Raw genomic sequence first — 13498 nt, forward strand, 5'->3', positions numbered from 1 at the left:
TTTATATTAAGTGTATGACCATAGAAGGTTTTATTCATGTAAACAGAACAACAATTATTCTTTGACTAAAATGAATAATCATATTGCAATAAACATGATCCAATCATACTCATGCTCAACGCAAACACCAAATAACATTTATTTTAGGTTCAACACTACTCTTAGTAGTGTGCGATGGTGATCTTATCAACCTTGGTTTCTAATACACATCGTCACCTCGTCCTTAACTAGTCTCTGTTTATCTTGCAACTCGGTTTTTGTGTTACTACTCTTAGTAACTGAACTAGTATCAAATACCGAGGGGTTGCTATAAACACTAGTAAAGTACACATCAATGACATGTATATCAAATATAGCTTTGTTCACTTTGCCATCCTTCTTATCCACCATAGTATCTAGGGCAGTTCGACTTCCAGTGACCATTTCCATTTTAGTAGAAGCACTCAGTCTCAGGCTTAGGTCCAAACTTGGGCTTCTTCACTTGAGCAGCAACTTGCTTGCTGTTCTTCTTGAAGTTCCCCTTCTACCCCCTTGCCCTTTTCTTGAAACTAGTGGTCTTGTTAATCATCAACACATGAGGCTCTTTCTTGATTTCTACCTTCGTCGATTTCAGCATCGCGAAGAGCTCGGGAATTACTTTCGTCATCCCTTGCATATTATAGTTCATCACGAAGTTCTAGTAACTTGGAGATAGGGACTAGCGAAATTTGTCAATTACAATCTTATCTGGAAGATTAACTCCCACTTGATTCAAGAAATTGTAGTACCCAGACAATCTGAGCACATGCTCACTGGTTCAGCTATTCTCCTCCATCTTGTAGGCAAAGTACTATTAGAGGTCTCATACCTCTTGATACAGGCATGAGTATGAAATACCAATTTCAACTCTTGGAACATCTTATATGCTCCGTGTGTTCAAAACATTTTTGAAGTCCCGGTTCTAAGCCGTAAAGCATGGTGCACTAAACTATCAAGTAGTCATCATGCCGAGTTTTTGTCAAAACGTTCATAACGTTTGCATCTGCTCCTGCAATAGATCTGTCACCTAGCGGTGCATCAAGGACATAATTCTTCTGTGCAGCAATGAGGGAAAGTCCTCAGGTCACGGACCAAGTCCGCATCATTGCTACTATCATCTTTCAACTTATATTTCTCTAGGAACATATCAAAAAATAAACGGGGAGCTACATCGCGAGCTATTGATCTGCAACATAATTTGCAAATACTATCAGGACTAAGTTCATGATAAATTAAAGTTCAATTAATTATATTACTTAAGAACTCCCACTTAGATAGACATCCCTCTAGTCATATAAATGATCACGCGATCCAAATCAACTAAACCATGTCTGATCATCACGTGAGATGGAGTAGTCTTCAATGGTGAAAATCTCTATGTTGATCATATCTACTATATGATTCACGCTTGACCTTTCAGTCTCCAGTGTTCCGGGGCCATATCTGCATACGCTAGGCTCGTCAAGTTTAACCCGAGTATTCTGCATGTGCAAAACTGGCTTGCACCAGTTGTATGTGAACGTAGAGCTTATCACACCTGATCATCACGTGATGTCTCAACACGAAGAACTGTAGCAACGGTGCATACTCAGGGAGAACACTTATACCTTAAAATTTAGTAAGGGATCATCTTATAATGCTACTGCTGTACTAAGCAAAATAAGATGCATAAAGGATAAACATCACATGCAATCAATATAAGTGATATGATATGGCCATCATCATCTTGTGCCTTTGATCTCCATCTCCAAAGCACCGTCATGATCACCATCGTCATCGACTTGACACCTTGATCTCCATCGAAGCATCGTTGTCGTCTCGCCAACTATTGCTTCTACAACTATCGCTACCGCTTAGTGATAAAGTAAAGCAATTACATGGCGATTGCATTTCATACAATAAAGCGACAACCATAAGGCTCCTGCCAGTTGCCGATAACTTTTACAAAACATGATTATCTCATACAACAATTTATATATCATCACGTCTTGGCCATATCACATCACAACATGCCCTGCAAAAACAAGTTAGACGTCCTCTACTTTGTTGTTGCAAGTTTTACGTGGCTGCTATGGGCTTAACAAGAACCGTTCTTACCTACGCATCAAAACCACAACGATTTTTCGTCAAGTGTGCTGTTTTAACCTTCAACAAGGACAGGGCGTAGTCACACTCGATTCAACTAAAGCTGGAGAAATAGACACCCACTAGCCACCTGTGTGCGAAACACATCGGTAGAACCAGTCTCATGAACGCGGTCATGGTTGCTCAAGTTTGTCATTGTACCAGATCCTTGGTTTCCTTTTCTTGGCCCCACTCTTCCTCCCTTTAGGTAGAACAAATGACAGTGGCTCATGTTCACCATCTTCATCCTCAAAAAGCAACACATCATCTTCTTCATCTGATGAAGGAATGAAATTAGGTTTCACGTCCTCCAACACACTTGAATGTGACCTAGTAGTAGGGCTCTCCTAACTACCAGCTTCTTCCTCCTTTTTGCAGTTTTTTGCATTGCTGCTTCTTCTGTTGCAACAACATTGACCTCATCCACCTTCTCCTGCTCCTCCTCCTCCTCCTCCATCTCAAACAAATCCTCAACCTCAGTGTCACCCTCATAATGTACTTGTTCCTCTTCTGAATCCTCATCTGAATCTTCATCTGAATATTGATCTTCAACTTCTTGCTCTGCTAGTTTATTCCCCTCAATTATCTCTGTGTCTTCACATATCCTGTACTTCTCCATGCAGAAAGGATTGTTATCACTGCCATATGCATCCTCACAATCATCACCGTTATTATGTCCCTCCTCTAGCAGTGCCTCTTCCTCCATTACAGCTTTGAGCTTCCCCTTACTGAAATTTCTGCTCTCTTGTGTGCACTGACTATGAAAAACAACACCTTCTTTATCAATAGGAAGAACTGCAGGCTCACTAAGATCATACACTAAAGGTGGTTCATACAATATAGTTGCTAAATCTTCTTCTCTCCTCTGACAGACATTGCTGTACTTTGATCTCACTAAATCTTCTTCTATTTGACATACAAAAGGTGTTGTTGCCCTCACTAGCAAATTCAGAACTAAACTATGCTCATATTCCTTCTTAAGTTGCTGCAGTTCGATGTTTGTCTCAATCAATTCTAACCCATGCTCTCTTTCCTCTCCACTGCCTAAATTCTTCATGTGGTACAGTTCATCAGAGAAGGAATAATCTTGTGTGTGCATTAGTGCATATAAGTTCAGAAATGTCACATCTGAGCTGCATATCTTCCTATCCAGATTATGTTGTGCATCAAAATGAATCCGAACATCCCAAATAGCATCATCCAAACTACAATTGACAGAACAAATTCACACTATCATGAGCAACTAACCCTAGCCCCCTGTTTTGAAATATATAGAAAGAAGGAGAGAAGAGAGGGACTTACAGCACGCCGCCAACAGCTCCACTGGTCCACTGATGGCTACTGGTAGGGTTGGCGACCCATATCTCTGCCAGCCTCACCCTGTCCTCCATGGACAGCGCCGCCTCCTCCTCCAAATCCTCGTCGTCTGCGGTGGAGTAGTACGAACTGGAGCCGTCGACGTCATCCAGACCTAAGTGGTCATCGCTCCCAAGGCCGGGAAGGTCTCCGTACCCGCCCGCACCGTCGCCGCCGCCATCACCTGAGAGGGGAGAGGGAGACGAGGGAGAGGGGAGAGGAAACTAGGGTTCGTCCCGTACGGGTTTGACCCGACCCAACTACATGGTGCGACCGAGCCGGCTGGGATGAGTGACCGCGCGGGTGCGAGCAGGTGCGCGCGGGTAGGCCACCATGGCACCTGGCACATGGGCTCGGTCGGTCAGATACGTGGTCAATACGCGCTTATACGGCTATCAGACCGTTTTGTAACACTTAGGGTTTGAGTTCGTATTGAACTGCAAAAAAAGTGAATAGTGGTACTGACTCGTAACGACGTGCCGAAGTGTGGTAGTGCCTTGCAATTAACTCCAACGGCATGGCGCCTCTGTATTTTGTCGCCTGTATTCGTCGGTCTAATGGGTGTCATGGCGCTGTAGACCCGAAACTTATTCCGACGTAGTGTAGATGTGTCCGAAGTGAAATTTTGTTACCCTGCAATATTTGTATATTGACTGTTAGAATAGGTTTTGTTGTTTTGGGTGAACTAGATTTCTTTAGTTTATAGTTTTTTAGCTCGAGGTAGTGATCAGAGTGTACAGCATGACATAGGTGGTGCAATTGGTGTTCATATGGTGTACATTATGTAAGTAATAAGTTGTAGGAGTGAGTGCATATCAAATTAGTGCAGTTCATTCTTACTCAGGATGTGAATGAGCTGTGCAATACATTGCACAATGTCATCATGGCAATCGATATACAGGAGCCGTATATCATATCTTCTTTTATGCTTGTAGATGTTCCTTGTACGGGTCTTGAGCCTAAAAGGTGAAGAACATGTCTATTGCTCTCATGGCTTGGCTCCGATGAACTTGTACAATGCAATGTGCTAGTGAAAATAAACCAAAATTTTGATTGAGCGTCGTTGCTTGTTTTTATAGCAGAGGTCTGTAAGCAAGTCCCTATGCTATATATAAGCATCGACGCATAAGAAAAAACTGGTTTATTTTCATACGCCCCTCTCAGCATCTTGCATTGTACTTTGTACGTGCCCTAAGACCAATAATTTCTAAAGAACATTGTGTTATGTGGATTAGTAGAAGATATATCGACCATCACATAAAGAGATTCAATATACTTAGATTCCTGCCGATCATAGGGTTCAGACCCAAGATCTTAGGGCTTAGCGTAAGGTCGAACGCTTAGCCCACAGATCGGGTAAAGACCTGCTTTTCTACATTGCTTGTGCCCACACTCCTCATGCTTGTTGGCCACAGATATCCCGCTGAAACATCTTAGATGAACTTCATGCGACAATTTTTCACATGGGCTGCAATGTTTTGAATAAATGTTGTGTGACAATGAGTAATCGTACTATTTATGCCTATACTATGTATGTTGTATAAGGGGTATGGACCTAGTTATATGTAGACCTTGGTGCCCACACGGAGACCACCAACCTAGTTGGTATATGCTTGGGTTCCCTGAAATAAGCCTACTCGGAGAAGAGGAGGCTACCACCATACCATGAATACATAAAGGAGGCCAAGACTCGACATGGGCAACAAGTTCTACACGCACAACTAAGAGGCATAAAGGGTGTTTTCTATTAACTCATAGTATAGAGCATGAAGGCAATACAAAGCATCATGAACACACACCAAGTTTGAGAATGACCGATGCACATACTAGGGTTATACTTCACTCTTGATTGTGCGTTCCAGCTGGGCCTTGAACATGGGTGGCTTCCTCACTTTGGTAGCCTGCTCGAATGCATACGCCATCTCGATCAGCCTTGGCTCGTACCCCTGCAGCCCGCCGAAGCATATGCCAAAGGGAACCCCTTGATCGTTAAACCCCGCTGGCACAACAATGCCAGGGTGACCACCTGTGGCGAGAAGGCTAGAAGCGTCACTGCTGGGTGTCACAATCGCATCTAGTTGGGGTTCCTTCATTAGCTTCTCCAGCCCATTAGCTGACAGCTCCTTTAGCCGTCGTATCGCCACTCTTTCCACGGGGCCAATGCCGTCTGTATTTTGTGCCGCGGTGAGGTCGTCCTGCCCGAAATCTTTCATCCGCTCCTACAACAAGCATGTCATCTGTTAGGCTTTAGCTTGCCTGTTGGCCAGACGAAATCATGACACCCTAAAAGGGTAGTAAAGATTAATTTGTATTACTTGCTTTTTTTAACTTACAACAAGAAATCAAGAGATGATATTAAGGTTTTTTGGGTTTTTGTACACTAACTCTTACCTCCACAGGATGCTGGTTGTTGAAAGCTATGATGTCTGCTAGCGAATGGACCGGGGAGTAGACCAAGTCTGCCAAGTAGGCGTTTATGTTGAGCTTGAACTCTGCCTGTACTGCGATCCCCTCGTTGGAGCTGATCTCATCCAACAGAGCTGTCGGATTGGCCGCGACGTCCAGCTTCTCGATCACCACCGCTCCGAGTTTCCTTTGGAGAAATCATCAAGAACCAATTCACATTTACACTAGCAGCTGCCTGTCATAATCATATTCATCCATCGACAGTGAAATGTAAAGGTCAGTACCTCATTGTGGCGAGGTGCTGCTTGTACACGTTCAGCTGCGTCTGTCCATATCCTTGGAAGAAGCCATTCGGGACGCCGATCCTCTTCCCCCTTAGCCCATTTTTCATCAGGAACTGCGCGTACCCGCCATGCGGGATGTACTTGGACGCCGCTCTGGTGGCCGCGGCGTCGAGCTCGTCGTAGCCGACGATGGAGTCCAGTACGTGCACCTTGTCCGACACCGTCCGGCAAATCGGCCTGCAATTCGTGTCGACTCGCCATGAAATTTCGTGTTGAATGAAACAGCAGCAAGAAGAAGAATAATAATTGCCACGGTTCTATATCCAGAAGAAATGCCACACTTGGGAAACAATATCTAGCTCTATATAATATTGTTTGTCATAAGGGTGATACCATCGCCATGCTTCCGGAATCCTTTCCTCCGAATGTGATATTCCGACGAGATTTAATGGGCCCCAGACTTGCATGGTGAAATGATTTGCTAAATCGTCTCGCCACGGTACATTTTTCACATGGAGTCGATGCATTTCGGTGGAATCTAAATACGAGTGGTAAATTCTCGGTACATTCAATGTATAGAGCGTTGATTCATCTGATGTGCCAGTTGACAATAACAAGAAGATCTCGCGTAAGAATAATCCTTACATGGTATCTTCGTCGAGAAGTCATTCTTACTAAAGATAGCCTCAATTATTAAGAGGAATTGGCTAGGAAATACGCAATGTATTTTTTCTCATTGGGACGAAACAATAAAACAGTTGTTCTTCCATAGCAAATTAGATCGGTCTATATGGTCAATCAACCAAATAGTTTCTGACTTGTATCCTCTACGTAGTGATATTAATATTTTTTGGAACTGGTTATATGTGATTGATCACAAGTTTAGAATTCTTATCAGGGTGGAAGCTCTTGCCATTATTTGGCCGCTTTGGCTATGTAGGAATGATAAGGTTTTCAACAATAAAAGTCCTTCTCTTATGCTGGTTATCTACAGGTGTACCGGTACGCTTCGTTTATGGTCATCTATACAACGTGTGGACAATCAAGACCTGTTTAAGAAGGTGTGTACATGCTTAAAACACACGACGAGGGATACTTTTACCTAACATGGATAACAACATAGATCTTAGGATTGGCCATCGTACAGTTTAGGTGGCATGCAGACTCGATTTCTTATACTTCGCCTTTACTATTTTTTTTAGCTTCCACTTAGCAAGACTATGTGTACCTCAGTTATGCAGAGACCAGGTGTAATGCTTAAACCTTTAAGTAATAAAGCGCCATTTATCGAAAAGAAGAAGAATTGCCCACCCGACGGTGTCCTGCAACAGGGTGATGGGCACGACGCCGGCGCGGCTGGTGAGCCCGAGGGTCGGCCTGATTGGAGTATGGAGCCGTCGGTGTCGGTGCCCAGCGTCACAGCCGCCATGTTCGCCGTCGCAGCCACGCCCGACCCGGCGCTCGACCCACACGGGTCCGACGACAGCACGTACAGGTTCCGCGTCTGGCCGCCGCGGGCGCTCCACCCGTTTTCGACTTGGCGGAACTCGGACCACTCAGAGGGGTTGGACTTGCCGAGCACCACGGCGCCGGCACGCCGTAGCCGGGCCGCCACGCCGGCGTCCCGCCTCACCACGGAGCCGAGGAGCGCGAAGGATGTTGTTTACCGCTCTCTTTCTCTCACTCGCACAAACGAAGGTGAAAGATGGAGCACATAATTTTTTCCAGCGCACAAACGCCTCCGCCGCACGAACGGCGTCTCGGCCGCTCAAACAGCCTCACTTTACTCGGCACATACCCGGGCGCGGCAACACACCGCAGCCTACCCAGAGGAGCTCTCTCACAGCCGACCGGGCGCATACCACGGTCCCGGCGGAGACTACCTCTTCTCTGGCTCCTAGACTCGGCTCATACCGGCGCAATCAACCAATACACAGGGAATGGGTTTTTATACCAACTCGCACACACACCTAGCTAGCTACCACGCACCCACTCACGCACGCATGACCCGGCCACCACCGGCCACTAACTCAACTAACCCACGGCCTGCCTAACCAACTATGCATGCACACGCACATGCACTAACAAACTACTGCTAGCTACATGCATGGCTCCAGCACTTGAGCAGCTCCTCAACGGCCGCAAGACCGAGCCTCTCCACGCGCCAAAAACTGCTGCACGTCTGGCTGCCCAACTTCATGCGCGGAGTCTCGCATGTTGCGCCAACGGACGCGCTAAGTCAAGATTATGGCTGACAAAGGAGCCGGCCGTGGTGTTGAGCGCGTCGCGGGTGGCGATGTTGTCCTTGTGCAGGACGGGGACCCTGTGCAGCGCACCGGTGGGCTGGCCGCGGCTGCGCTCGGCGTCGGCGCAAGCCGCCTGCCGGAGCGCGTCCGGGTTGACCTCGATGACGGCGCGGTTCAGGGCCGATCTGGTCCAGGGTAGAACCGGACGAGCGCCGCCGACGTGAGGCTGCCGTTGCGGAAGCCGAGCTGGATGGCCTCAACGGTGGCCTCGTGGAACTCGAAGTTGTGTGCGGCGCCGGCACCGGCGACCAGAGCGAGGACGGCGGCAGTAGCTTGCAGCCGCAGCCAAGCTATGCTTAGCTGAGCTGAGCTGGACGGTGCCAGTGTCAGTGTGGTTAGTGGCTTGGCCAGTGCGCTCGTTGCTTTAAATTAGTGGCATTTGAACATATTTTGTGGCGGTCGCTTTTGGCATTTTTCAGATGCTCCATGAGTATGTCTGTCCCAGTCACTTTTCAAACGATACATTTCCTGGAAAGATATTCTGAAAAGTATCTAAATATTTGTCGACAAATTTGCGGAAAATGATTACACCGTAAATGTACATAAATATCATAAAACAAACAAAATAAATCCCGATACCACCTTTCTCTTGTCAATTCTATGGCAAGAACGTGGGGGTCTTCCTCACCATGGTAACCTGCTCAAACGCATACGCCATCTCGATCAGCCTCGGTTCGTACCCCTTCAACCCGCCGAAGCTGACACCAAACGGCACCCCTAGCTTGCCGTAACCACCAGGTACGGTGATGGCCGGCATGCCGCCCATGGCGAGCACGGAGGACACGGAGTCGTTGGGCGTCACGACCGCATCCAGCTCATGCTCCCTCATTAGCTTCTCCAGCCCGTCGGCGGATAGCTTGTTCAGCTGACTGATCGCCGCTGTCTCAACGGCACCAATGCCGGTCGTGTTCTCGGCCACCAGGAAGATGATCTGCCCAATTTCCTTCATCTTTTCCTGCCATGTGTGTCAATCTCGTAATTTCAGTTTCGTGACTCTTACGGGAAACAAACATATAAAATCATAACATACAGGGTAACGATGAGAAAATACATGAAGAAGAAAAACATTCAACTCTGAACTAAGCTGACCTCGATGGGATGTGCATCGTTGAAAGCTATGATGTCTGCAAGCGTTCGAACTGGAGAGTAGGATAAGCCCGACAGATATGCGTTGAGGCTTAACTTGAACTCTGCTGCTAATGCAATCTCTTGGCCATTGTTAAGGGAATCCAATATGACACTTAGATTCGCTATGTCAAGGTCCTCGATCACTATTGCTCCATGTTTCCTTCAAATGGACAAACAAGATAATGTGATATGACATCGCTTAGGGTTGATGTACTCTCTCCGATCCAAATTAGTTGTCGCTCAAACGGATGTATCTATCCCTAAAAAGACATATATTTAGGAACGAAGGGAGTAGCATTGAAATACGTCTAGAAATATCCATTTTAGCGACAATTAATATGGATCAGAGATAGTAATACTTTTCAGCAAACTTTGCAGTACTTCAGGCATTGTACATCTCACAAAGAGGGCAGAGATCGAAATTAGGATTGCTCCAATATGGTAAAAGAAGGCAAATTACCTCATTGTGTCTATATGTTGCTGGTAAACTGTGTGCTGCATGGTCCCATTCGCGTAGCTGAAGAACCCATTGGGGATGCCGATCCTCTTCCCGTTTAGTCCGTCTTTCTTCAAGAACTGTGTGTATCCGCCATCGGGGATGTACTTCGAAGCTGTGCTTGTGGCTGCCGCGTCGAGGGTGTCGTAGCCGACAATGGCGTCCAGCACGAGCACCGCATCCGTCACTGTGCGGCAAATTGGCCTGTCGTATGAAACATCAAGGTCTCCATTCGTTTTACTTTACTTGGAGACACGGTTCATATGGCAACCATTAATAATAGTGATTGTGTGCCTCATAATGATGCAGAGACCCGAAGTTTAACCATCATTTCGAAAAAACAACAACTATTTACTGTGTTGTAGTACAGTAGGATGTTTAGCACCATTTGCAAAATACCACTAGGATGGTTTATAAACCAAGGAAAGAGTAGCAACTACCCTAGCCAATTGTCAAGTTGAATATCAAAGTGGACTTAGCGAAACATTTTTATTCAAGAAAAAGGGGGTTGCAATCTCGATCTCTAGATCTGTTGATGTCCATAGCCAGATTGTATGTAACAAGTTGTCCTGCATCTCAATCATTCAAAGCCCACTTTTCGATCTCTCTTTTTGAAAAAACTTACTTTTTGTCAATTCAAGATATATCATGTCACGTGTACCCTCAACAGTTAATCCATAATTTAACCTCACATGACATGCAAAATTCTACTAATTTTAATTGGTTTGGAACAAAGAGGGTACAAAAATAACTATGGAAATGTTAAAAATCCTGTCATAGTTGTAAGCATGGTAAATTTGACGTTTTTCATGGCAATATATATTGCCGCGATGATGGCAATGTTAGTTTGCAAGCACGGTAATCTTTCTGACAAAAAACGAAGTAAGGTGGATTTGCCGTGCTCGTCAACTACACTTGTCATCCCGAACAACATAGTTTGGTATGTTCATTTGCCATTGTAAAAAAATCTGACGTCAGATTTGTAGTGGAGTCCAAGAACTAAAAGTGATTGTTTTATTTGGGTGATATGACATGCACCGTTATTTTCACATTTTTGACAGCTACGGAGTAGTTGACAAAGCCGATTTATTCCGCTTTAACTGACAAACTTCATAGAATTGGCATCAGTATCATAACATTACTACCTCCTTCTGGATTTGTAATAATGCCTACATGAATCTCTAGATTGGCAATTTGACCAATGATTTAATAGCAGTTGCGTATTACAAACTTTATACCGCTGGAAACATCATTTTACTACGAATCTAGCTCGTTCTATCAATTAAAATAAACACAAGCTTTTGCGTATGCGTGAAAAAAAACTACACTCTAGTGATATACAGTACTTTCTTCGTCATTCTTATATTATGAGACAGAGGGAATACTTGTTTATCGAATTATTATATTTCATTGGTTAGATCGATGGTCTATGGATACAGGCAGCAGTGGCGGAGCCAGGATTCGAGTATAGAGAAGGCCGAGTACGTATATTGGTCTAATCTCATTGATAATTACTCGTCACTTCTATTAAAATTGTCTAAAATTGTCTATCGTTGGGGGTGCCAGGCCCCTGCTCGTCCCCCCGGCTCCGCCCCTGACAGGCAGGGATCAGTAAATTAAATCAATCACTTACCCGACGGTGTCTTGGCGTGGTGTGATGGGGACGACCCCAGCCCGGCTGGTCAACCCCACCGTGGGCTTGATCCCCACCACCGAGTTCAGCGACGCCGGGCAGAGTATCGAGCCGTCCGTCTCGGTCCCCAGCGTCACCGCTGCCATGCTCGCCGCCGCGGCGATCGCCGACCCCGTGCTCGACCCGCACGGGGTCGCCGACAGCACGTACGGGTTCTACACCACAGAATGCAGAGCACAATGCGAGGATTAGTTCGTTCGCCATTAGAGCAAGCAGAGTGAGAGGATCACTAGATGTGCTCGTGTAATAAGTTACTTACCCGGGCTTGGCCGCCGCGCGCGCTCCAGCCGTCGGTGCCGGCGAGGCTGCGGAAGTTGGCCCACTCGTCCATGTTGGCCTTGCCGAGCACCACGGCGCCGGCCCGCCGCAGCCGACGCACCACGCCGGCGTCCCGCCTGGCAACGGAACCGAGTAGAGCGAAGGACCCGGCGGTCGTGTTGAGCGCGTCGCGGGTGGCGATGTTGTCCTTGAGCAGGACGGGGACACCGTGCAGGGGCCTGCCGGCGGTCACGCACTTTGCGGAGGAAGAGGAGCGGCGCTCGGCGTCGGCGCGCGCGGCCTGCCGGAGCGCGTTCGGGTTGACCTCGATAACGGCGCGGAGGAGCGGGTTGAGGCCCCGGATGCGGTCGAGGTAGAAGCGGACGAGGTCCACGGAGGTGAGGCTGCCGTTGTTGAAGCCGAGCTGGATGCTGGTCACGGTCGCCTCCTCGATCTGGAAGCCATGGGCGCCGGCGGCCAGCACGAGCAACAGCGCGAGCGCCGCGGCCACTGCCAGGAGCGGCCGAGGCATCCTGGAGCTAACGCCGGCTTGTCCAAGATGTGAAGTCTAGTGTTGACTCAACACAAGCTCAACTGCTCAACCCATGTACTATGCCTGGCCCTGTAAATTCATATCCCATCGCTGCAATCGCTTATCGATGAGATCAACATAGATTAATAACTTTCCCATGATTAAAAAAACCCGATTGTTTTGCCAATGGGCAGTCCAAACGGAACTGGCCAAAATAAGTTCCGTTTAACCAACGGAATCCGCAGACGCCCTGATTCCTTCTAAGGGCATAAACAATGGTTGTTAAAATGCAATTGGCCGAACCAGGCCATTAGAGTTCAAGTTCTAATTTTGGCAATGGTGCTTGCTTTTTTGACTGGGATAAGTATATTTTTCGTCCCTGAACTTTCTTGAAAGTATACAGATCTGTTCGACAAGATTTTGTACTATATATAGTACGAAAATAATGAGAATAAATAATTCTAAAGAAAAGGAGTTGTCTGAATGATAATGTGCCCATATGATATACATATACTAGTAGAAAACAGTGCTTTCGTTCGGGCCTGGCCAGCCCATTAGTCCCGGTTCTGCACGAACGGGACCCATGGGGTGCATTAGTCACGGTTCGTGAGCCCAGTGGGCCACTGGTCCCGGTTTGTCTGCACCTTTTGGTTCCGGTTCCACGCACGAACCGGGACCAATGCGCCTCGCCCCTGGCCCATGACCATTAGTCCCGATTTGTGCCACAAACCGGCACTAAAGGGTTGGCCCTCGTTGCGGTCAGAGTTTAGTCCCACCTCGCCAACCGAAAGGCGCTCACAGCGGTTTATACGCCCGTCCCTCTCTGCTTTGTTCAGCTCCTCTCAAAATGAAAATAGATGCCCTTATACAGGGAATTTGACCTAAATTCAGAGTGAA

The 13498-nt window shown here is 46.8% G+C and overlaps 1 protein-coding gene and 1 pseudogene across 1 annotated transcript; both read right to left on the bottom strand.

Moving 5' to 3' along the window:
- Positions 1 to 3440: 3440 nt before the first annotated feature.
- LOC109752450 (probable amidase At4g34880) lies at positions 3441 to 8959 on the bottom strand (annotated as a pseudogene).
- Positions 8899 to 12630, bottom strand: LOC109752482 (probable amidase At4g34880). Its single transcript, XM_020311367.3, has 5 exons — positions 12071 to 12630; positions 11752 to 11966; positions 10083 to 10322; positions 9584 to 9782; positions 8899 to 9449 (listed from the first exon to the last, which is right to left on the bottom strand). The coding sequence occupies exons 1-5, from the start codon at positions 12599 to 12601 to the stop codon at positions 9093 to 9095; spliced, it is 1542 nt and encodes a 513-aa protein (XP_020166956.1). The 5' UTR covers positions 12602 to 12630; the 3' UTR covers positions 8899 to 9092.
- Between the last annotated feature and the right edge of the window lie 868 nt (positions 12631 to 13498).

This window comes from Aegilops tauschii, chromosome 2 (assembly GCF_002575655.3).
Source record: "Aegilops tauschii subsp. strangulata cultivar AL8/78 chromosome 2, Aet v6.0, whole genome shotgun sequence".
NCBI lineage: Eukaryota > Viridiplantae > Streptophyta > Magnoliopsida > Poales > Poaceae > Aegilops > Aegilops tauschii.

What these genes read in the sequence shown, in the direction of transcription:
- LOC109752482 (XM_020311367.3), bottom strand. Translation starts at nt 12,601, where the DNA reads ATGCCTCGGCCGCTCCTGGCAGTGGCCGCGGCGCTCGCGCTGTTGCTC. An exon ending in CGCGCGGCGGCCAAGCCCGG is followed by an intron (nt 11,967 to 12,070) that starts GTAAGTAACTTA and finishes TCTGTGGTGTAG; the next exon opens with AACCCGTACGTGCTGTCGGC. An exon ending in CAACATATAGACACAATGAG is followed by an intron (nt 9,783 to 10,082) that starts GTAATTTGCCTT and finishes GTCCATTTGAAG; the next exon opens with GAAACATGGAGCAATAGTGA.